This window comes from Falco biarmicus, chromosome 1 (genome assembly GCF_023638135.1).
Source record: "Falco biarmicus isolate bFalBia1 chromosome 1, bFalBia1.pri, whole genome shotgun sequence".
Classification (NCBI taxonomy): domain Eukaryota; kingdom Metazoa; phylum Chordata; class Aves; order Falconiformes; family Falconidae; genus Falco; species Falco biarmicus.
Window position 1 is genome coordinate 45,939,749 of NC_079288.1, and position 25,175 is coordinate 45,964,923.

The window sequence follows — 25,175 nt, forward strand, 5'->3', positions numbered from 1 at the left end:
CTCCGCTTACTCTTTAATTGGATGCATATCTCATTTCTGTCAGTTCACTAGGAATTAAAACATATTTGCCAGTGAGATTCAGTGTAAATGATTTTTATGATTGTTCCAAATTTAATCTCTGTGCAATTGGCATCTAATTGTTGTTGACTTTTAATTGCATTAATATCTGAAGATCCCTTTCGTTAAAGAGGTTGCAGTACAGGTCAGTAATATTCAGTCCATGTGCCCCACATACCCTCACTTCAGGATCCCAGTGTTGTCACGGGGGAGAAGATGATTTCCAGCCTAGGTGTTGTGAGTAACTGCGCAGTGAGAGTTTACTTCTGCTCTTTGTACAGAGAGCCTATATAGGCTCCTCACTTAAGATTGCAAAAAATACCTGATGCCTGTAATGTGCCTATTCTGCTTGATTAATACAAAATTTCAGATCAATGTAAAAAAGAATATTGCTGAATTATGTTCGATCCACATTTGTATATATTTAATTTTCTAATAAGTAAGTTCTGCTGATTGCAACTGCTATGCCATGTTGCAAATGAAGAATGGAACTACCAGAGAAAGACATATTCTGCCTGTTTTTCAACATAGCCTGGACATTCTGGAGAAGAATGAAATATTTTGGGTGCCCTTTGAGCTGAGAGCACACAGCTCTCTCAGAGCTGGAGGGGATGTTTATTACATGGAAAAAGTATTATACACTCCTCTGCTCTCATCAGATACTCAAGTCCTAGTCCTCTTTGGCACTCTCAGCATTATCACATGTAACTTTTTCTCATATTTATTGATGGGGTTCCTCCTCAGGCCTATGTTGCACTCTGCTGCTCACCTTGTGGCCTGGGAGCAAAGAGAGCCTTAGCTCTTCATTTGGAAGCAAGTCCAAAGGCTGGCGTGGCGGAGCTCTGTGGTGGTCAGGAGCACAGAGCGCTGGCCCAGGAGCACATCTGTCAGGCTGCAGTTAGGAGCTGGTGTTAAAGGGGCTTGTCTGTAGGCTCACAGCCACAGCCACCTCCTGATGTTGCTTGTCTTCTGCACATCTGTTGGGTTTTTCCATGGATAGATTGAGTTTAAGCAAAGATGTGTCTTTTCTCCTGAGTTACTGCCATGGGGAAAACCTTTAAGTCCCCAAGCAAACAGAGGCTGGGGAGAGCTGGGGGAATTCCTCCCTTCTCTCCTACAGGAGAGCACACTACCTACGCCAGATCCCTGGATGCCAAGAGAGAAGACTGAGACACCAACAGGCCCCATACAAAGTTGTGTGAGAACTGGACAGACACCCAAACCCTTCCAGTTCCCAACCAGCACGTAGTTATGGTGATCATGGAACATACATGGATGTTATGTTGTGGTGAGTTTTGTTGATTGGAAGGACGTGGTTAAGATTGACAGAGGTAGGTATTATTATCGGGTGACTGCAGTAGGGCTAGGTGTTACTCTAGTAATTTAGTATTACACAGCCTTTTTTAACTGGGCATTTTTTAGGTTTTTTTTAGTTTTAATTACAGGAATCTTTTTCGTTTTGTCAGCGTATTTATAAAATACCAAAACTAATTTATCCCAATAGGTCCTCAGTCAGTGTAGCAATGACCTCTAGCTTTGGCTTTAAGGCAAGCCTCGTAACAGGAAAACTTTGGCACACAATTTAAATTAACCATAAAATCTACTCAGCATTAAGACTTAAGTGAACAAATAATGGGAACACCAATTTCTATTACTTCCCATCAGTTCTTAAGAGAATAGCTTATCTTAAGAAAGGCCCCAGACTAACCAAACGTAAAACACGTACTCAGGCCCCCACCGCCCCGCCAAAATCCGGCGCGTCACAGGAGGCCCCGCCCCTGCCGTGGCCCGCGCATGCGCCCTGACCTCACCGCGCCCAGACAAACCCGTCCGCCGGCGCGCGGGGCAGCCGGAAATAGCGTGCGGCTGGGGGAGGGGTCAGCCCTCGTGCCGCTTGCGCTGGGATGGAGGTGGTGGCGCAGATGGGGAGGCTGGCGTTCGAGCCCGCAGCCGCGCCGCCGCCGGGCGAGGACGGGGCGCCGGGCGAGGACGGGGCGCCGGGCGAGGACGGGGCGCCGGGCGAGGACGGGGCGCCGGGCGAGGACGGGGCGCCGGGCGAGGACGGGGCGCCGGGCGAGGACGGGGCGCCGGGCGAGGACGGGGCGCCGGGCGAGGAGCGGCCGGCGAGCATGGAGACCGAGTCGGCGGCGGGTCCCAGCGGGCCTCGTGCCGGCGACCCCTCGTCGGACTCGGACAGGTGGGTGCCGCCGGGCCGGGCCGCGCTCCGCGGGCCGCTCGTTCCCTCTGAGGCGGCGGCGCGCGCGGCCGGCGGGGCGGGTCACGCGGCTGGGCGCCATGCGAGCGGCCCGTGCCCGCCCTGTACCCCGCCTCCCCTCGCCCTCTGACCTTCCCCCCGCGGGCCCCCTCCCCCTGTCCCGCTTCGGTAGCTTTCCCTTGGCCATTGAAGGTGACACTCGCAGCTGAGGTTTGGTGCTGAATGAGTGAACTTCCAAAGCCATGGCAGTGAGGCGTAGTGTTAGTAAAAGCACGCGTTTGGTGGCCTGTAGAGCGTCACTGTTGGGCCACCGTGACCGTTTGAATGTTTTGTTTGACATGGTCCTCACAGAGTGTGCGTGCATTACTTGTCACAAGACACCTGCGGTATTACTGCTGAAAAAAAAGTGACTACAGGATTCAAGGTATAGAGTTTGCAGATCTTAACTCATGCTCTATTGTTGGCATCTCGGTGGAAAAGCTCGTTCTTGAGCTGTATGGTTTTTATAAAAGGTTCCATCTTCTGCTTGAACCTGCGCTTTGGTGCTCAGTATACTCGGTGCAAGGTAACTAACCGGTCAGATGTGGGCTCTGGCTCACCCTTGGAATCCTGTGCGTGTTGGCAGTTTCAGTGAGTTTGGTGTTTTCTTTGGGGCTATTGCAGCAAGATGGGTGTGTGCTCCTGCTAATTAGTGGAGGCTGAAATGAAGTCTAAGGATTTCTTAAAAAAGAAAATCCTGAGCTTCAATAACAGTTAATGAGTTAAAGTTTGTCACTGGAAATACTCGTTTGCTTCCTTCAGAGTTTTCCTAGAACATTATGTAGTGAATGGAGAGTCAGATTCCTGACCTATGGCAGGGTTTTCACCTGTAGTCGTCTTTTGCTTTCAAAATCTGTTGTGTTGATGTTCAGATGAATATTTAAGATAAAATTCTGATAGCTTTAACTTACTAGCTGTCTACAAATATCTCAAAGTTTTGTGGTCTCCCGCCGTGCCCCACCTCGAGGTATGTCTCTGGTAGTCTGATTTTTGTTTTTCTGCTGTGTTGATTTTATTGCAAGAAGTCCATATTTGGCTTTTTTCAAAAGGTTTATTTGGAGTTGTGCTTTTATTTGTTGTCTTTCCCATCACTTTTGTTGGGGAAAAAAATAATTCAGCAACAGTTAATTGAAAGCCATTCATTTGCTTGTGAAGGAGAAATAAAGCAGCTTTTGTGGGAGGGAGAGTTTTTTTGTATTTTATTTATCACTTAGAACCGAAGTGCTGCTTTATTAATAGCCAGATCAGATAAGAAAGGATAGATGCAATTTTACAAAAGTTTGGTTGTCTTTGTATTTTTGTGTAAGACTTGTAATGTGGGTTTTTTTCAGTCACCAGGATCAGTTACTCCATGTGTTTGTTTCTTCCACCAACTCCTGAAGAACATAGACTTTTGCTAGAATGAGCATGTTGACATGAATAAGAATTGGTTTCTTACTGTGCTTTTTATTTGAAATACTAAGAGTCTAAGACAATAAACATCTACTGTGCATGCGCCAATGAGAAATACGAAATTACTAATCTGTGTGAATATGTATTGGGGGAATTCAGGCACGCCATGAATTATGAAACTAACCCCTTTTATTTGCAAACATTAGAATTATTTTGTTTTAAACCTTCATAGTGCCAGATGCATTGCTTGGACTGAGTATTTTCTTGACTTTCACTTAGCTTTATGCTAATGTTGGGATTGTACAAGGGGAGTGACTGTGAGCTGTAGAAGGTACTTTAACATATTATCTTTGAAAATTTTTTGTGCTCAGTTACAGCAAGTGTGTTGCTGGATACTAGGAGTTTAAGTGGTGCATAAAATGGAAGTATGCTGGTAGTGCGCAGACATGGTTCTGACTTTGCAGTATTTTTCTAGGTATTGTACTGAAGTGGTCATCCTGTGACTAATGTTGCATTTCACTTGCAGACCAATGAAATGTAGGTCCTAAACTGTGACTATCATGTACATCTGACAGGGAGTTACGCTGATGTTGGACTCCTGCTTGGGCTTGAAGGTTGTTGTTGTCATGCCACATGCACTACTCAACAGTGAAACAGTGGGAACCCAAATGAGCCATTGTAGTTAGCATTTGCTCTGAAGTGCTAAAGCTGCTACTCTGCTGAGACTTTTTTATGATCTTGTCCAGTGGCTTGTAGGTTCAGGAAAGATTGCTGCTCTTCTGTATACAAAGGTATACATTTAAGAAGCATATCTGGTAACCAAAGGTATTTGAGTACTCTATAATCTAGCTATTCTTTTTTATCTGTGATGTAGAAGTCTATATTCTAACTCCCGTGTTTGTTTTATTCAGTGATACGGATTCAGATAGTTCATCAGATACATCAACCTCTTCATCTTCTCCTTCAACAGTATCTGATGAAGATGATCATCCACATGGGAAGGGTAACAGGTCTTACTATGTTAAAACAAAAGATGAGTTGCCTATTGATGTAAGTACAATGTGGTATTTTTAAAATATTAAATATATTTTTAATATTTTTCTATTAAATATTTTTAAATATTATATATATTAAGGTATATATTAAACCTTTTACTAGTAACTTCAACTTAAAATACTGAACTCTAAGCAGTACCTAGTGATTGAACATAAGTTTTTACATTAGTTCAGGTATAGCACGGTTAATAACTTAAAATGTCTTTTCAGTATATTAAAACCACTCTGAAGTGAGATTGACAGCTCATTTTAGGTTCATATTTTTATAAAAATCACAGTTGTAATCAATGAAAACAAATTTATGGATAAAATGGATATTTTAGTATATTTTTGTTGTTTGTACATTAGAGGCTTTCATCAGTCTTTCTCTATGTGAGACACTTGAAGGTTTGATGTTTTACAGACATATTTCAAATATGTTTACCCTTGAGGGAGAAATTTTGAATGTTTTATTAAGCCTCCCAGAGATTCAGATTGCATTGCTTCTACTCACAAAAGCAAAATTGAGTGTGGTTTGCATTTGTTTGATTCTGCAATTTTTTGTTATAGCACTGTTTTATGTATTGAAATTTGGAACCATAATTTGCATCAAGATACTCTTCTCGTTTTGGTTCTTATAAATAATACACTCATTAAGTATTGCTTCCGCCATTCCTCATTATCTCAAAATTAAGAGGTTTAAAGGAATGAGTTTTAGTAATAATCTGCTAACAAATGATTAGCTATGCATCATTTGTAATGGATTGAAAACAAAAGGATAATATAGCACTGTAATGTCAATTTATATTAATGGTATAGGGCTATCTGCTATTCTGTTAGATCTCTCCCCTTCATAGAAAAGGCTTTCTGCAATAAGAAACAAGTCTAGTGAGGGTTACAAGAAATTTTTAGAAAGGTAGAGTAAAAAAACCAAAGAGCAGATACATTTGGACAGATTTACCTTTGCTTCCGTTCTGTAAGTTTGCAGTCAAGTGCTAGATGACTTGGCTGGAAAGGCTGAGGCTTTGATATGCATTAGTAGTAGCAACAACAGGAGGTAAAAGTATGTTGCTAGTTCTTAAACTGTTGTTCTAGAGACGCTTGGAGTAAAGCAAAGCTCTTTGAATGTTCTTTTATTCCTGAAATTAATGAAAGACTGGGACACACGCATAACATTGTGTTCTGAAGGAGTAAAACATCAGAGCAAGTACTGATTCCATGCACTTAGTTTTGAAGTGTGATTAATAGTAGAGCTATTATAAGTGCTTCTATGACAGCATTTTTTTTTTTAAGAGCACTGGACTCTAAATAAAAATCAAATACACGTACCTGTCAGGTTTTAGTTACCTTTATCTCAGTTATTTATTAAAATTCATGGTAGTCTGAAAATGCTTGGTTGATACGCTCTTTTGTCTCATTAGCTTACTACTTCAAGTACAAATCTTTATGAAATATCTTCTTTTTAAGTACTGGCCTGACTAATTTCATTGGTTCAGCAAACCTGTAGCTTTTTGCCAGTGATAGTTAATCAGAACCAAAGTTCTAGCAACTACATTATTTGCTAAGCCATTCTACAGTAATAGAGTTCATGTAAAAATGTTGATTGTAAAAATTGATTGTAAAAATTTGAGGGAATACAATTTGAAAGTTAAAATGTATTTGTTAAAAATGAACTATGATTTGTCTTTTACCCAAAAGTCCCCAATAATAGCTAACTTGCTAAAGCATGGGTCGAAGATGAAATAAAAGATTAAAGGAAGTATCTTGATTGGAATATGTGCTTAGGATAAAAAACCTGCACATATTAAGGAGCGTCAGCGCAACTATTTGAGAAACCTGCTTTGAAGTGTAGGATTGGCAGATATCGTATATAGTATGACAGATGGTACAGTTTACCAATTTGAGGTTGATGTTCAGAATTTTAGCATTCTTCCTTCTGGTCTGTGGCCTTTGAATTGCTCTGGCATCCATGACTACTGAGTCTTAGCAGTGAAGTTGGTTTAACATTGGGAAAATTCACTGTTTGTAGAAGGGTGTTTCTCTCTGAATTTGCATCTTGACTTTAATGCTGTATTATATGATCTGAGGAAGTCTTGGCCTCAAAGTCTTTTGAGTTGCTCTAGAAGCCTTTGCCAAGCACTTATGTTAAGAATGAAGATTACCAGGTGAAGTTTTGATAAGACAGGGTAAGATTCTTCTATTGTAGAAGTAGAAGGATTTTATTTCTGGTGATAGCGTTTAAAAGTGCAGTTCAGTGATAAGATTTGGATTCTAACTCCAAATTCAGAAGATGTTGAATTTGAAGATAATTCTTACTCCAGTTGCTCTTGCCTTGTGTGCCATATAGTCCATGTTGAATTTGCAGCATTATAGTATATACGTAGAAATCTTAGTGCATGAGTAAATTGGAGGTAGATAATGAGTTCAGTGTTAAATCAGCCTTTGCTAGTAGATCTTGGCGCTTACATTTGCAGAAATAGTTTTAATTTGGATATTGTTCATGCAGTATTCATTTGTGTATCTGCAGTTTGGTGTTTTTCTGAAAGCGTTCTCTATGATTATCCTCTTGTACCAAAAAATAATTTTCTTTGTATAGGTTGTTGTGATCTTTAGATCTTCTGTAACGATCTGAGTTACGGCATAAATGGACAGACATAATTTTGTCAAATAAGTTCATACATACCTGGAATATTTCATACTGTTTTACCTCTTGCTGTGTACATTTTTCTTCTGTCAGGCATTGAATGTGTTTACAAGTTTTCTGATTCTTGATTTCTGTTTATCTAATTATTGTGGTTTACATTAAACTTATCTAACTTGAAAGTTCAAGAGAAAGAACAAAACATCTATTTGTTGTTGGTCTTCTCCAGTTGAAAATTGTCTTGTGCTTTAGTTGCAATAGAAATATGTAGTATCTCGATAGAAAAGGTGTCTTCAAAAGTGACATTCCCCCAAGATGTGTTCATTTAGAATTATACTGGAAGAGACAAGTGAAGCTAGACTTCTTTATTAAATCTTCAAAATGCTAGGAGGTTTTTCTGATTGTCAAATTTATGCAGCAACCAAGTGATGAATGTCTTGGTGTGACAAGATTATATTCTGAGCATTGACTTGATATTTTCAGGAACTGCCTCCTGTTGAAGAATTATCAATAATTCTGCCTGATGATGTTGAACTGGAGCTCTTTGGGACAGTCTCCAGCATCATTGAGCAGCTAGGTAGGCAAGATATGTTTGCTTTGTTTTTAATTCAAATAATCTCTGTATATCTCTGCATTAATTGTGTGCTTAGCTGTTCTTTCAAAGTGTCAGTACTGCAGCATTCTATTTCAGGGGATAGTGGGTTGCTGAATGAGAACTTGGACTAGCAAATAACATTTGTGTTGAATTCCTTTTTTAGCTGGCTTACATCTTCTAAAGATTAAGATACTATGACTATTATACATGTGTTTCTTTAGCTTTCATATTCTAATTTTTTCATTTAAAAGCCTTTTTTCACTGTGTATTATGGTCCTTATATTAATTCTGGTGACAATGAGATGAAACTTGCAGTATTTTAAGAAAATTGTGGGGTTGTGCATGCTGTATTTGAATTATTTCTGAAGATACAGCAAGTGTGTAACTGAAGGCACAGATGCAGTACAATGCATTCTCAAGTGCTTGCTTGTTAATATATGAGGACAGGAAAAAGACTTGTTTCTTTAACAGTACAAATCTTTTTATGGTGGTTTTCTTTTTAATCCCACTTCTGGCACCTTGACCAAATGCAAGCTGCCAGTGTCAGCAGTCACAGGACAGCATGACTAACATGATTTGTAGGTGCTGGAGGGTAAGCTTAATGGAATTGAGACATACAGTGAATGTAAGCTTAACTGCAGGTGATGCTAGGGATCTTTTTGGATCTACCTGGGACCTCAGGTTTTGATATATGAAATCAAAGTTTTGCTGAAGCTGATAAAACATCACTGGTGTATTTCTATTTAAACGTATTTCAAGTGTTTCATTCTGCTTGAACTGCTATCAAAGCAATTTGCTTATGAAGATTAGAAATTAACTTAAATTTTGAAGTGGAAATATTTATGTTGAGTGGGGTATGAAAGAATTCAAGCAAATAGCTTTTGCTATTGAATTTTATTTTATTGTAAAAGACTCCTGGTAATATAGGCAATTCCTTTGCAGTGTTTTTGTTGTTGGTGTAGGTTTAGAGTTAGATTTAATTTCACTCATGTGCAGGAAGCTGGGTTGAGAGTGTAGATGGTAGTAAACTGGTCATTGTCCTTTTGTTCTACTTTGCTCTTGTTTATTGATAATAATGGGGACTTGAAGGTAGTTTTCAGCAAAAATAATGGTTTGAAAATAAGTTAAAAGAGAAGCTGCTGAATCATAGTTGCTATTAGACTTTAGTTTTGAGAACTGGCCTTAGCTTCTAATTCTCCTTAGTGAGTATAACCCTTTCAAATCCTGTCAATTTACTGATAGGTGAATTCTTCAGTCTTCATCTTCCTTTTATGCAACTGGAAAATGTGAAGGGTTGAATTTAGATTAGTTGGTGAAAGTTAGACTAATAATCATATATGAAATAAAGCCATAAAAATGGAATAAACCCCAAGATAGCTGTTATTTTTCTGCTTTTACTACCTTGCTTTATGACTTTGTCTTTGTACATATTTTCCTTTTTTTCCCATTCTTCTGGAAATGTGTCTGAGCGGCCTCAGTTTGAATTGATTTGTAGCCATATTAGGGACTCTGCCAGGTAATTATGGGTTGGTTTTTGATTTTTGAACTAACTTGATAACTGTATACCAGGTTTGTATCTAGTATGAGGGGAGCTGAGGTCTCTTTTGGAAACCACAAATACTATTTTGGTCCAACAGTCGGTATTCTGAACACTTTCTGTCCCTTTTGATGTGTCAGAAATCTCTGCTGTTCTTTGTAGCAAGGTTCCAAGTTCCTTCCTCAGTCTGCAGTGTGTAATACCTGTAAGTTGGCTATTTCATACTACAGAGTGAATTGAAGGCTAGAACAATATAGGTTCCTGCTTGCTTCACACTAGCTAGAAGCAAGATGACAGTACTTTCTGTGAACATCCGGTCAGCCTAGGAGAATTTTTGCTGTGTTTAGTTTCCAAGGTACTTGGAGAAGAGAAAAATTCAGTGTGGGTCGTAGCCTGGAAAGTAGACAGCTTTGGTGTAGATGAGAAACCTGCCCTGGGACTGCATTTTGGGCCCTGGAACAGTAGAAGCTGAGGATGTTGGGTGGGTTGGGGCAGGGGAAGCTGTAAGTCAAATAGACTGTAGGTCATAGTGTTTCACCTGACTTTCATGGGACTGGCATGACTTAGGTTTCCAGAATATTTTCCTTAGCCTGCTGGAAGACTGGGGGCTATGTGTGATGAATCATTTTCTGAAGAGTTTCTGGTGTGGATTTTTTGTGTGTGTTGTTTTGGGTTTTTGTTGGCAGTTTTTGGTTGGTTGTTTGGCTAAGGTGTATTTCTCATGAGAGTGAAGTCACACGCTGGGTTCTATCACTGTATATCTTATAGGTAGGCACAAATTAAACTGATATCCCCAATTCTCTTGAAATTTGGAGAACTATTAAGCCTGTAGCATTGTCACAGGCATGCTTAGTAAGGTGTTTGCAGATTGAAATAGTAGCAAAGCTTGAGTTAGCTTGATGAGATGTTTATTGCTTTGTCCTGTTAGGTAAGTTTACTGGGGATAATCTTGTTTTTGTTAGAGCCTGAGTGACAATAAGTGCTTGAGTGACTTTATTTGATGATGGAGGGGCACTGAGGATGCTTAATTGAGTGTTCTATTGTTTTAGAGGTACAAAATACTACCTTCAGAATAGGAATTTTTGTGTTTAATGCTGCTAGGCAGCTGTATTGACAGCTTTAAGCATAATTCCTGCTGAATGTAAAGGAAGACCCACTATTTCTGTAGACTAAAGGAGCAGATGTGAAGGAACTACTGCCAAAGAAGAGTTAAGTACTCTAAAAATTACAGCAAAGGATAATCTCTTTTATCTCCGAATATGGAAGACCTAAAAATGAAGTAGACTGTATATCAAATGTATTTAACATAACAGGAAGACCGTGCTTCTGTGTCCATTTTTAAGTGTTCAGATTTCATATTTTTAGCTGCTAGAATGACTTGCTGACTTTGATCACTCATACAATCACTAATCACAGATCAAGGCCTAAATGTAGTATGAAACTTACATATCTGCAATTTAACATCATATAATTCAAATTGTGTGTCTGCATACATAAATGACACCACCAGTTGCTTGTGTGCCTGGACTGCCAGACATCTTTTGTGTTCTGGTCCTATTCTTATGACTTACTAGTGGAAGCTATGTTGAATAGCCATCTCCATTCTTTTTTCCAAGGATAATTTAATTTGGAATATTAAGACGACAATGTATATGTGCATCTGCACTCAAAGAAATAGATTATTTCTACTATGCACTTGATTAAGAAACATCCTGAGTAAATAGAGCTATATATACACATTCATATCTGAGACTTCTCTGTTGTATCTATAATCCGGTCTCCTTTCTTCGTTTACCCCAGAGAACAACAATTCTTTAAACAAATGTAAATCTTACCACTTGTATATAACTGGTGAATGGGTGTATGACTGTAAGTAGTTTTGTGCACAAGAATTTTCAGATGAAGCTCTATGAGCTTTAGTAGACAAATAATGGTGTGGCTTGATAAGGTTCTTTGCAATTAACTACAGGCTGCTGTTGATACATAAAGTTCTAATTGATTTTTTTTTTCCATTTTAGTAATAATTGAATCACTGAGGGGCCTACCTGCAGTAAATGAGGAAAGCATAATTTTTAAAGAAGATCGGCAAGCAGCAGGAAAGGTGTGTGTAAAGCATAAAACCCTGCTATTGTAACATAAAATTCAAAGTGTTCTTTTATGTTCCAGCAAGTAGTGTTGAAGTCAACTAAATGAAAAATGTTTCCTTGATGAGTAGTTTGTGGTTGTTTGTTTTTGACTCTTGCTATAATCAGCTATTTTTTTAATCTCAAGAGTTTTTAACTTGGAATCCTTACAGAATTACAATGTGTGGTGAGTTTTTGCTATTTTATGAGTGTGCTTGTGGAGAGGGAGACCTTGCTTTCAGGTGTATGAAGGCTTGAATAGCAGGCTGTGCTCTTATTACCAGGAGTTGGGGGCAAAGATTGGATAAGTTAGAGTCAAGTTTCAGGAAAAATGGGGAATGTTTACATATGTAAGCTCTGCTGTTGCAGTTTAAGGTCAATGTGTGCTTTGTGCAGTATAATGAAGAATGTTTGCTAAGAAGAGTGTTGCAGTGAATTTTTTATGTTTTCTGGGGAAGGAAAGCCATCATCTAGAATGGCTACTACTGCGATATCTTTGAATGCTAGATGTGAGTGAAGTAAAAAAACCCTCAGCCTGAAATTGCAGATGTTCTGTACAACACCTCAGAATTCTCTTGCTCTTAGTGGAACTGGGTAACAGGCAGGGACAGTGACGTAAAGGTGTCTTGAAAAGGTGAACTTTGAGGAATAAATGATTAGGACAATGGGCAGAGAATAGAGATTCGACAAAAAGGAAGATGGCTGAAGGGGAGGAAGCAAGCAGTGAAAGCAGTGTAGTTGGGTGGGCAAAGGCAATGTCGACCTATGAGAACTTACTTTTCCATACTACATACTATACTGGAGAAATACACTGTCAGACAAAATTTGGTAATAAAACTAAAGCATTTAAGTAACTTTATTTGATGCTACATTTTTTCCAAGTGTGTCAAACTTCTTAAATACAAAACATCTTAAAGCTTTATGGTTGTCTACAATGAAACGAGCTGTCTACTTTTGGTGGTTTATTTAAACATTTTCATTTTGTTTGTGTTTCAGATATTTGAGATATTTGGTCCTGTGTTACATCCCTTTTATGTGTTAAGATTTAACAGCTCTGAACATATCAAAGAAAAAGGTATTAATGTGCATGATAGTATGTATTTTGTTCCATCAGTGGAGGACTTCACACAGTATATATTTGCAGAGAAACTAAAACAGTGAGTCCAATTTCTTTTCTAATTTGGTTATAATGTATTTTTTAATAGAGCTAGAAATGCTGGATTAAGGCTCAACCTTGAGTGAGAAACTGTAGGACTAAGCTTGACACTACAACTTTTTTTTAGGTATTCTCAACTGTGTTTTAATAACAAGGTGCCTTTCAGAACAGTACAGAGTAGCTTTAAACAACAAGCTTCTGAAGTGTTATAATCACTGAAGTTTAGTAGTTTCTTACTCAATATATTAAGTTTGCTTTCTTTTCACTAAAATACCATAATGAGAAAAAATTATTTGATAATTCCCTCCCCCACACCTTCTTGCACACATACACATGCGCTGGTTTTACAAGCTGAACTTCCCAGATGTTGTTGTTCCTCAGATTCTTTTTAGTTTCATAATTTATAATAAACTCGGTTGAATTCTGAACAAGTTTGTATTTATTATTTTTATTTCGTGTTACAACCCCAGAACTGAAATTTAGTCTATTGCACAGTTGGAAAACAATTCTTTATGAAAATTACTGGTTGTAAATTTAGGAGAGGGGAGGGATTTGAGTAACAATGTAGTATAATATTCAGAAACTTCTGAAAAGTGTTAGTGTATCCCAGTCTGTCTGAGGAAAGCAGCATGTATGAATAGGACTTGTTGCCATTTAAAATGAAGTGCACTTAAAAGATACAGAATAATAAAGTACAGTAAATGACTGCTAGACATTAGTGTTCTAATTATTGATGACTAATTGTCTGAAATAACTGTAGGTTAAAAAAAATCCTTTGTCATACAAGTGCCTTAGTCTCTGTTTAGTAGGATTAGATCTCATCTGACATGCAAATTTTTTGTGACTATAGCAAATAATATTGGTGTCTGCATTAATTGCACCTCTGCCAGTATTCATACTGAGTAATTGTTTTCTTTAGTTATGCATGTGTGGCCAGCCCTGCAGGAGTCTTTTGGTTTTTTTGGTGGTTTTTTTTTTTGTTTTAGTTTATCTCCATGTCTGTGGAAGCAACAAGCATCTTCCCCCCCCCCCCCCCCCCTTCAGTGAAGACCAAAATAGATCACTTTCTTACTCTGCTGCTTGTTTTGGTGCAGCTGGTCTTTGATTTGTGCCATTAAACTTTGCTGTTTAGCACAGTAACTGCACAGACTCTGATAATCTGCTTGCTACATCAGTAACTGTGCCCTACTCAGCATCTGAGATGAGGCTCATGTTTTCATTTGTTACGTGCTTTGCAAGTAGTTTCAGGAACTGTTTGTCTTTGTAGTACTCCACTATCGTATGTGGCCCAAAATTGAACACTAGGTAAGATGTTTCACACTTTCATGACTTAGAAGCGCAGCTGAACAGTGCATCAGACATTATTCCTTGCCCTGCATTAAAATGAGCAGGGTGAACACCTGTTACTCTGACATAAAATGTAATTTCTGAATAATGTGATTTAAGTAAATTTCACTGAAAAATTTTATTCTTGAGTATTGTAGTAAAGTTTTTAAGCTTTGGTGAGGCAATTGGTACTATTTGTTGAAGTTGCCTTTTCACAAAGTAGGTGTCACTGAAAAAGGATAAAGAATTGTGATTTCTGACCTGTGCTGTTTTGTCTGTATAAAGAAACCAAGATGGCATGCCGTGCTTCACAAGAAGGCTTTGAGACTGTAGCAGATTGCAAACTTGGTGACCAATGATTTTTATTTTCTGCTTTTTGTTAGTTTGTGTGCAGACTACCTTGTAGGGTATTACAGACTTGAAGTCTTAGAGCTGCTACTCAAAACTAATGATACTTTGAAGAGGAAAGGAATCAGGATTGAGATCTGAAAGAAACCTTAAGTTTGAAGCTTTCACTGAAATCTGGAATGCGATCTGCTTGCATTGTGTGAAGTTGCAGTGCTATGAATAAGCATTAGACTTTATAGCAAAGTAAATACAAGTGTAGTGTAAAACTTCATGAATGCAAAATAATTTGTTACTAAAAAGAGATGTGTTGTATTTCCTGAAACACAAAGTAATTCTAAAGAAGCCCATGTATTTTCATGATTCCTGAGTCACCTTTTGTTAGACTTCGAGCTCTTACAGTATCTGAGTTCAGAAATCAAAGAATTACAATCTTAATCTTCTGCAAAGAACATTAAGTTATCTCAGAGCATGAAAAGTGTTTTGTTGAAAAGGGGAAGGCTGCCTTGGGAGAGTGAGAGAAGCTTCCTGAAGAACCTACAAGGTTTAAATTTTGCAGTCAGTGGTACTACATACTGCCTAATGACCACAGGTCTTGTAGTTTGTGAGCTCTGGTGTTTCTGGCAGGCGTGTATTGCTCCAAAATAGCAAGATGAGAGGGAAAAACAAAGAATTTGGTTCACAATTTAAAGTCACTTTTCATCTCTGAGTAGGTAGTTTTCTGCAGCTGAGAAATTACTCATATAGAGTCCTTACCGTCCTTTCCTCCCTGTAACATTTTCTTCTAATTGAATTTTAAAATGGCTTGCTAATACAATTTGCTCCTAATCAGAAAGTGGTGTGTCTTTATGTTTTTCTAGTGATATGTAGAGCCTGAGCTTCAGTTTGATGGTTAGGGATTAAGGCACAAAGTACCTCCAGATGAATTGCCAGCCTTCTCATGGGCAGCCTTTGACTAAGGGCCTCTTAAGTCCAGGCTCCCTAGAGCCGATGGTTATGTACTTTGATGTAACTATTGTTGCTTGATTTTGCTGACTTGAATATGTAAAGAAGCCCTTGGTTATTAGAGCACTGATTGAAGACATTTCACACTGAACACATTGATCACTGATGTTTTTAACTGTATGGTTCCATTTTGCAAATAACAATTTTTGGTATTGCATTATTTCATGTAGTTTGTCTATGTAGATAAGGATTGTGCTTTGATGTTCCAGACCAAAACATATTAAATTTGCGAGCAGTGTGGAAAAACCTTCCACAGACTTTTAACAGCATGATTAAAATTTGTTCCACAAAATTGTTGTTAATCAAAGAAATGACTTGATTTTTAGTGAAGTTCCTAGTGGTGAGTGAAACACGTGATACCACTTAAATAATTTTGGTGCTTGTCAGGCAAGACAATTGAGTTTTTGCTTTAAGTGTCTTTTGCCTTTTTAATTTTATATTTGGAACAAAATAGAAGATGAAACCTAATTATCTAACTAACACTGTCCTAACAGACTTGTAAGCCAGTCTGAGAGTTTTGGGGTTTTTTTGCCAGATTCACTAAATTGTAGTTATACTTAAAGCCTGTGTCCTACTAGTTAGTTCATTGTCCTTTTCAAGTGGAAATATGTATTCTGAAACCAGAAGTATATAAAAGCTTGTGACTGTAGTGAGAAGTTAGCATATGAAAGTTGTAGTGAGCTACCTCAATTCAGGTTCAAAAGGATGTTTTGAGAGAATATTGCTCAAAGCTTAATATTAGCTGTGATATTAGTGAGATGTTCAGTCTTCACTCAAAATAGGAGGATTTTTCAAGGGACATATATAGTGAACTCCTAAGTTGACACATACATTACTATTCACTTAAGAACAACATAAAAACATACACCTCGTTTAAAACAGGCAACTTCTGGCATAGGAGATTTGATACCTTGAAGAAAGTGTTACCCTGTTTGCTATAGTACAGTTCCTGCAAATGACTTCTAACCTGGAATATGTTGCTACTATGTGACTCAAAGATGTTTCATATCTCCTTACATCATCGTCTTCCTTCACCTTGATTGTCTAATTTGGTGGTTTGTTTTTTTTTTCCTTTTAGGGAAAAAGGTTCAGATGCATCTTGGAAGAATGACCAAGAGCCACCACCTGAAGTAACTATAGTTTTTTTGGTGTTTTTTATTTAATGTTTTTGATTACACAAGGCATATGTAGAAATCTTTTTTTATGTAGCGTAACTAGTTAGCAAGCTTATTGTTTGACGCCGACCGGAGTTAGATGTACCTCTGTTAGTCATTGGGAAGAAGATCATGCTTTTCTTGAAGAGGTGTCACAGTCAGTGTAGAGAGTGCTGGCTGTTGTCTTCTATTTGCTTTTTGCAGTTGGAAAAACATGTATCCTTTTACCCTCAGTTCTTCTAGTCTTTCGGGAACTTGTTTGGCAACTTTGAGTAGCAGTGCTTTAACTGTGCCTAATAGTGTTGCTTGAGCTAGAGAATTCTTGTCCTTGCTGTGCTTTCACTGCAGCTTTTTCTTTTACCTTACCAGAAGCAATTGTTTGTCTTGAAAGGCCTGCTAATGTGCAAACTGTACTACTTGGGTGTTTAAGCTGACTGCTCTGTTCCATTAATTTAGACACCACCTGTGTTGCGCTTCTTAGTAAGGTTTCCCTAGTGTTTGCTATTACGAAACACTAGTTTAATGACAGGAGATGAGCTTCTTCCATACAAAGGCGGTAGTACGGGATTGTGTAGAAGTGAGAGCTCTTCACTACCATGGACATCATTTAGTGTAGGATCTGTAAAGATTTCTTCAGTGATACCCAGGCTTCCTGTCCAGTTCTCCTTAATTTAACCATACTTCTCATGACTATTCTCTTCTTCAGTAAAAATTGCAAGGCTGGTAGTTGTTTTGAGGTGTTTTCATGAGATTTGTTTTCTAGCTCAATGCTTGAGTCACTTTTTTTTCTTGTGATTTCTACTTTAAGTGTATCTTAGACAAAATAGTTGAAATTTGTAGAAGCCTTGTGTCTCCTGGAGTATCCCAAAGACATCTGTCTGTCCGTTTTGAATCTTGCAAAAGCTTGCATGGTTAGCATAGTTCTGTGCTATGTAGTATGTACTTTTCATGATTAAGTAGGAAGTGTGTTTTTTGTGGTGGTTCTTTTTCTAGTTCTACCCAATTTTATAGACTAGAATAGACATATGTCAGTTGGCAGGGAGCTACGGTGATCATCTAGTCCAACTGCCTCACCAATTCAGTGCTAACCGTAAGCCAAAAGTGTGTTAAGGGCATTGCCCAAATGCCTATTAAACACTGACAGGCTTGGGGTATCGACCACCTCTCTAGGAAGCCTGTTCCAGTGTTTGACCACTGTCTTGGTGAAGAAATGCTTCCTGATGTCTGTCCAGTGTAAACCTCTCCTGGAGCAGCTTTGAACAATTGCCATGCATCCCATCCCTGGGTACCAGGGAGAAAAACTCAGCACCTCCCTCTCCCCTTCCTCTCCTCAGGGAGCTGCAGAGAGCAACGAGGTTGCCCCTCAGCTTCCTTTTCTGCAAACCAGACAAACCTATAGTCCTTAGCCGCTCCTCATAAGACATTCTTTCCAGCCCTTTCACCAGCTACTTCACCCTCCTCTGGATCCATTCAAGGATCTTCACTTCCTCCTTAAACTGTGGGGCCCAGAACTGCACTTAGTAATCAAGGGGAGGCCACGTCAACACTGGATGCAGTGGGATGATCACCACATTTGACTGACTGGTTACGCTGTGTTTGATGCACCCCAGGGTGCGGTTTGCCCTCTTGGCTGCCAGGGCACCCTGCTGGCTCGTACTGAGCCTGCTGCTGACCAGCTCCCCCAGCTGCCTTTCTGCAGGGCTGTTCTCCCGATTTATAGTTGTGCCAGGCAATCCTTGGTCCTAAGTGCAGAATCCAGCATTTGGATTTGTTACATTTCATTGCGTTTATCATTGCCCAGTGCTCCAGTCTGTTTAGATCCCTGTGCAAGACTTCTTGTCCCTCAAGACAGTGAATAGCATTCCCATTTTGGTATCATTAATAATGGTGCATTCAACTTGTGCATGCAGATCATTGGTAAATAGATTGGACAGAACTGGCCCTAGAATTGAATCCTGAGGACCACCACTGGTGACCAGTTGCCAGCCAGACGTAGCCTCGTTCACTACAACCTGTTGAGCTCTACCCTTCAGCCAGTTCTTCACCCAGCACACCGTGAACCCGCTGATCCCACAGTTGGACAGCTTGTCCAGTAGGATATGCTGTGAGGGACAGTATCAATTTTTGCGTTCACAGTCCTTATCCCAGGCCAGCTCCTCTGGCTCAAAGGAGAGATGTTGTGACGTGGGCTTTTCTGTGCCTGAAGATAGGTCCTGTAATGATGTGTCCGCCTGTCAGCTGTGAATGTTGCTTTTTCTGCTACAGTAAGGATGATGTGTTTTGAAATACTGTCTTATCTTTTCTTCCCACAAACTGAACTGAGCTGAGCGGTGTTAGCTTCTCTCAACGAACGCTCATCTATCAGTTCAGAGTGTGAATTGCCTTCCTTTCTTGAGGAGACGTCATCACTTAAGAATTAGAATTGTTGTATAGAATTGGACTGTAGGTATGTGATCAATAGAGCTTTGAAAGACTGTATACGTAAAAACTTTTGGCTAGTCTTAGCTTTATTTCATCAAACAATTTTCTAGTGATGATAAAAAATGCTGGCAGATTTCCTTCCTGTTCACTAATAACTTTTCCTCATTCTGAACATAAGCTAGGATTTGAAAGGTAAAAAACCCTCATGTAACAGGAACAAAATGTTGCAGTGACATTGAATCTATTGTAAAAGATAACATTCTCCCAAGCTGAAAATTCCTTTGGACTAACGTTGCTATTGCAAGTTTAATGGGAACAGTGTTATTAAATATAAATAATAAATATAAATACAGAAAATTCCAATTTAGTGACAATTCTAGCTTGGAGATATTTATTTAATGTAGTTTAACGGTGCTGAGTTAAGTATTGGTCACCACATGAATCTTTATGCATTTTAAAAATCCGTATTTTAATTCCCCTAGTCTGCAGTTTGGCTTCAAAAGCTTTTTCTTGGCAATAATTAGCCAGCTCCCTCAGTCCCAGCTTTTCTGTTACGAATGTCTAGGCAATCAAAAATTTGTGTTCAGTGCTTGAATGTTGCTGTTCTTAGGAAAATTAGAAAGAGTAACTGAGTATTGTATAATTATCTTATGAGAAATTTGTGGAATGCTAATTTTTTGGTGTGACAAGCCAGCTGAACACACAACAGCTCTTTGAATGCAAAATAGGCAAGTGCAGCTTTAATATTCTTCTAAGCTGACAGAAGGATGGATTGTTTTCTAAATAATGATTTATTGCTAGAACTGAATTTCTCTGCAGTCTTTATATGGCTTTGTTCTCTCCTTTTTTTTCCTTTTTTTTTTTTTTTTAAACCAGGCCTTGGATTTCAGTGATGATGAAAAAGAAAGAGAGGCAAAACAGAAGAAAAAGAAGCCTCAAAGTCAAGGAAGGAAGAAATTAAAATCAGAAACAAATGTGTCAAGTGAGTGAATGCTATGGGAGAGTGCTTTTATCTGTGAAACTGAGTTTGAAATATACAGTGTTGTCTATCTTAATGATTGAGCTTTCATACAGTTAATCAGTACTTCTGTGCTTTTCAAAGTTATTTTAATGAATTTGTGGCTATGTTCCTTTTTTTTTTAAAGGAGAAAGAACGTTTTTTCCATTAAATTGTGGTAGTAGTATAGGAGCAGGACAGTTGTCAGAGATTGAAAGGCTCCTTACAACAATGTCAGCTGACACGCCATGAGAATATAGAACAGATGCTGCCTTTTGGAGTTCAGAGCTTGCTTATTGCAGGGGTTGTTGGGGCCCAAATGCAGCTTAAGCCTTTGAGTGCAGGGAGAAGATAGAGGGCCGTGTGCAGTTTTTAGAAACCCTTTTTTTGACAATTGGGGAGAAGACTCAGGCCTTGGGTGGGGAATTTATTCTTCTATCTAAAAAGGAAGTTCTTCTCACTCTGGCATATAAATGCTCCTTTGAAATAACTGTTACTTCTGTAGCCCACTAAGAACTTGTTTACCGAACACAGTGATTAGATAAGCCTACAGTAGTTTAATAAGCTGTGTAGAGTTTTTCATAATATACATAGCTTTCTTCACCTTCTTTTCTCCTGCTGTTGAGAGACCTGTTCCAGGTATATTTTTGCAGCACTGCTCTGTTTGCAATAACCAGATTTTCCTGTCTGTCTTCTGTCATGCCTTTCTACTGACAAAAATTTTTGCTTTTTTTGTTGCCATTTTGGTTGACTAACTTAAATTGCATCCTTCTTTCTCTGTTCTCACTGGTCTACTTCTGTTGCATGCTTTTTGTACCATTCTTAAATATTACTCCCATCACCTTACCTCTTTTGACCACTTATGTATCGGGTTGCTTCAGCTGTCTGCAGCACAGTGCTTCTTGTCCATGATTTTCTTGGGCTTCCTTCCATGAGTTTGCTGCTCTTTCTCTGTAAAGCTGCTAGACGTTGCACCCCACTGAATACCTTTTCTCTTGATCTGGGAAGTCAGTAACTGTCCTTTTAACCCTTGTACTCCATGTGCAGTACATCTTTCTCTTGTACCCTTTAAATGAAGCTGTGCTCTTTCTTGGACTGGCTTTTGCCCTATGGTTTTGTAGTTTTCCCTTAAGGGAAGGATCTGAATTGTGCCATACTCTTCCCTCATTGCTCATGGTTATTTTCTCTCCTGGTTTCTGCTTACCTAGCATATGGTGTTTTCCGTCATACCCTTATTCTGCCAGCTTATTGCAGACTTGCCTTTGCCTGGGGTTTGCTGAGGCTGTTACTGAACCATGTTCCATAACAGAACACGACAGGAGGAACTGTCACAGTTTGTCAAGGGAGTATGGCTTATGGTTCACTGTGTTTTTCTGTAAATAACATGGTATGAATTGACATTATGTGCAATTTAGTTTGGCTATGGAGTTCAACAACAAGGATATCTGGCAAACTGAGGCACAAACAGTGTCAGCTGGAGCTTTGCCTGGTTGCATCTTCATAAAACTCCTGAGTATATTAAAATTGGCTCATTGTTACAGTCTTTGATAGGAGAACAACAAAAATATTCACTCAAGTACCAAGTACTTTCACTTCACTGCCTTTGAGAGGCCTGCATGCACCAAAGGAGTCTTAAGTCTTAATCCCCCATGAAAATGAGTAGGAATTTTGGTATCCAACTACTGTTCCAGACTTAGCTTTTCAAAGATGAACATGCTTTTACATAGTCTAATGCCAAGGGTTAAGTCCACGTAGGTTCTTTAAATTCAGTGATTTTATGTGGTGTTATGTCCCCAAATACCTTTTTGCTTCTAGCCTTGAAATCCTTTAGAGATCGTGTTTCAGTTTAATTTTATAACCTTTCGGTGCTCTTAATTTTATAGCACTTATCCCCTTAATGCTCTTAGGATATTTATATAAAGTGGCAATACATTGGTTATGAACCTTAAGTATATGCTTACAGTGACCTGTACAGGGAAAAATTCATCTTAGAAAGATGAATGCTGAAAGCTAATTGGCTAAAGGTACAGGCTGCCTTTTTTTCTGATAGAGTAAAATCATTTAAATCATTTGAGTTTGAATAATTTGTGTCCTGTGTTTGTGCTATAATACTAACTCAGGTCTGAAAGCTGTATACCACTTCTGTGTAATGCAATACTGATCTGTTTTCAGTTTTAGAATCTGTTGCTTTTGGAAGCTTTGGCTTAAAATGAGATTTAAAATACATAAGTTTGAGTGTTCTTGTGACTCATTAATGTAAATGAAAATGCCTGGAGGCAAAGTGAAATTTCTTTTTTAATGACTGCATTTCCAACCCTCAGGATCATCCGTTCTATATTACTCTAATAAATCAAGATGCGTTACTAAACAGTAGGCTTGCCAGTATTACTTTGTTGTTTATGTATTATTTGCAAGTGTTATTTGTTGATAAGATTACTTTTCAAATTTCCTTGACTTCACCTTGAAAGATTTGCCAGGACTAACCTTAATCTTTCCAAAATAATATTGTAATTGTTTTTTTTGTTGTTTGTTTTCAAGGTGATAATGAAGGACTTCATCAGTCAATGCAGCAGCCTGCTTCAAGTTATTCAAGGGGATACCGTGGCAGAGGGTTCTCCAGGGGCCCATATCCTCCTCTGTCAGGCCCTCCACGTTTTTTGAGGATGCAAGTAAGACCACCACAGGTATACTCTTCAGACAACAGAATGCATCAGGAATCTGCAGTGTTTCCACAACCTCATAGAAAAGAAAATCCAACGATGCAACAGTATCCCTCGCCTCCTCCAGTTTTTGGTTCTTTTAATGATGTGAATCAATTCCACTTTATGCCTTCAAATCTGAATATGATTTGGACAGGCCCAAACATGTACAACACATCATACCCATTTTTGCCACCTCCACCTCCTCCACCTCCTCCCGATAGCCCTCTTCCTCAGTTTAGGCCTTACTAGGTTTCCACAAATGTACATACAGAACATTGCAATTTAAAAGGAAGAACAGGCTGCCAAGACTGTATTCCCTTATTTCCCTTGTTTTGGAGATGCTTAGTTTTCCTCCAACAGTAGAACACATACAGAGTTTGATGCTTTGTGGGATATACATAGAAAACTTTTTTTCTATATGTGTTTTCTGTATGATAAAAATACCTGAATGTTAAGAAATGTTTTATTTTTATAATATCTACTAGTTTTGGATGATAAATAAAAGTTTTTGGAGACTGGTATGTAGCGGTGGATATCTGTTATGTAATTAAGAATCTAGGTAACTACAATCTATAATAATGATGAGGAAGTGTCATGTAGGTGGTGTTTTAATACTTTTAAAGTGGTCATATACTGCGAATTAAGCTCTGCAGGTGGTCCTTAAGCTTTTACTCTAATGCCAGGTAAGAATGAAGGAAAAATTTAATGCACAGAGGGAGAGACTGAACTAGAATTTAATTTCAGACTCATAAAGTTTTCTGTAATATACCTAAGTAATAATTCTATTCTCTAATACATCTAAAACATTTCATAGGTGTGCAACTGAGAAGCTTATATAGATCTGAAATTTTATGGCAAACAGGTACTGTACAGTGGCAACAAACTGTTTCAGACAATGTTTAACTTGGTTGCAGGTTTTTGTTGCTTTATTTTTTTGTAGTAAAATGTCAAATTCTTGTCTGTTGTACACGTTTACCTTTTTGGAGGAAAGGAGAAGGGGATGATTCCTGGCTATCTAAGCTGTAGCCCGGCTATTACTATTGCTAGTGATAAGTCAAAGGTGTGAGTAAATGCACTGCAGCCTCATGACTGAGGCTTAGCAATTTGCTTTCTGAGTTTTCTTTTTATTTGGTTTAGCTGTAACAGCAACTTGTTAATGACCACTTGGGTCTGATAAATTAGTTTTACATGTACTTTTTTTTTAGTGTGTATACATACAGGTTTTTAGGTAGATGGTGGTGGTAAGTAGTTATTCTGTGCAGAATGGGGTACTTCTGGGTTTGATGGTAGTAGTAGACTACTTGTCTACTTGTAGTAGACTACAGTAAGACAGTGTAGAGCAGGGGTCCTCAAACTTTAACCAGGGGGCTGGCATGCGGATGAAGTGGCAGGCAGTCATCTGTGGCTGCTTGGTTTCCCCCCCCCCCCAACCCCCAGCGGGGTGGGTGGGTTCTGTAAATACTGGGGGCTGGATTGAGGACCCTGGGGGGCCGTATCCGGCCCGTGGGCCGTAGTTTGAGGACCCCTGGTGTAGAGGAATGGAGTCCTGGTATGGTAACAGAAGCCTCAAGTGGCAGCACAGGATGCAGTGTAGAGGAGTACGTGGGATGTCAAGATATTGTAGGGCTGGCACTGGAAGCCTGCTTTGCAAATACTTCCTTTGCTCAGTTGAAGAAATGCAATTCTGGCTCTAAGACAAAAACAGTTTTGAGTATAATGGAAAGGAAAAAGTATATAACACATGCAAAAAGCACAAAGTGCAGTAAAATCAGATGTAATTGGGAACATGCAGGCAGGTGAAGAACAAGCAAGATGTTACAAGTGTGTTATTAAACCTAAAAGTGATTCCATGTTGATTAGATGAAGGAGGAAGAAACTGTCAATGTCATACTCGGACTCGGGGTGCTGATGACGTGCCGTATGTCCTTGGCACGAACAGACATCATCAGCCTTGAGATCCAGAGGAGCACTTGAAGGGTAAGCGTAACACCAGGAAAAGGAGTGAGGTAACAGGAAGTGTATGTACAACAATTTTAACTCTTACTACTATTAAGACATTTTCTTACGTATGGTAATGTTCACTTTCTACAATATTGGATTTGAACTAATAGGTAATTCTTTGATTAGGCAGTTAAGATTACACTGAACACTAAGGTGTATCCTCTTCTCCCATAACAACATTTTGCATATAACAAAACCCAATATAGAATCAGATTACAGAATGTAGTTTGACAAAAATATGTTATGGTCTCAGCTATTTTATTAATGCTTGGTAATTAACTGCAATATGGTTTTTTGTGCACTTGCCTGTTTTTTTGATGTTGAAGCAAATTTTGCAGGTGTGCTGCATTTAGTGAGTACAGGTCACAGGCTTGCAATCAACTTTAATTCTTTGTTACAAAATTACTTGATAGCTAGGTATGATTAGTGAGTTTA

General features: G+C 38.8%; 1 protein-coding gene across 2 annotated transcripts; it reads left to right on the plus strand.

Annotated features, from left to right (window-relative positions):
- The first annotated feature begins 1,931 nt into the window (after nucleotides 1-1,931).
- Nucleotides 1,932-23,260, plus strand: NAF1 (nuclear assembly factor 1 ribonucleoprotein). 2 transcript variants are annotated; one of them, XM_056346293.1, is made up of 8 exons: nucleotides 1,932-2,254; nucleotides 4,615-4,753; nucleotides 7,862-7,955; nucleotides 11,529-11,611; nucleotides 12,630-12,708; nucleotides 16,544-16,595; nucleotides 19,917-20,022; nucleotides 22,576-22,714. In XM_056346293.1, the coding sequence occupies exons 1-7, from the start codon at nucleotides 1,962-1,964 to the stop codon at nucleotides 19,999-20,001; spliced, it is 825 nt and encodes a 274-aa protein (XP_056202268.1). In that variant the 5' UTR covers nucleotides 1,932-1,961; the 3' UTR covers nucleotides 20,002-20,022; nucleotides 22,576-22,714. The 2 variants fall into 2 exon arrangements, with proteins under 2 accessions (XP_056202268.1, XP_056202259.1); XM_056346284.1 differs by having other exon boundaries at nucleotides 1,941-2,254; nucleotides 12,630-12,790; nucleotides 22,576-23,260.
- The last annotated feature ends 1,915 nt before the right edge of the window (nucleotides 23,261-25,175 follow it).

Coding starts and splice junctions, on each gene's coding strand:
- NAF1 (XM_056346284.1), top strand. CDS start 1,962: ATGGAGGTGGTGGCGCAGATGGGGAGGCTGGCGTTCGAGCCCGCAGCC. Junction 7,956..11,528: donor CAGCATCATTGAGCAGCTAG/GTAGGCAAGATA, acceptor TTTCCATTTTAG/TAATAATTGAATCACTGAGG. Junction 11,612..12,629: donor ATCGGCAAGCAGCAGGAAAG/GTGTGTGTAAAG, acceptor TTTGTGTTTCAG/ATATTTGAGATATTTGGTCC.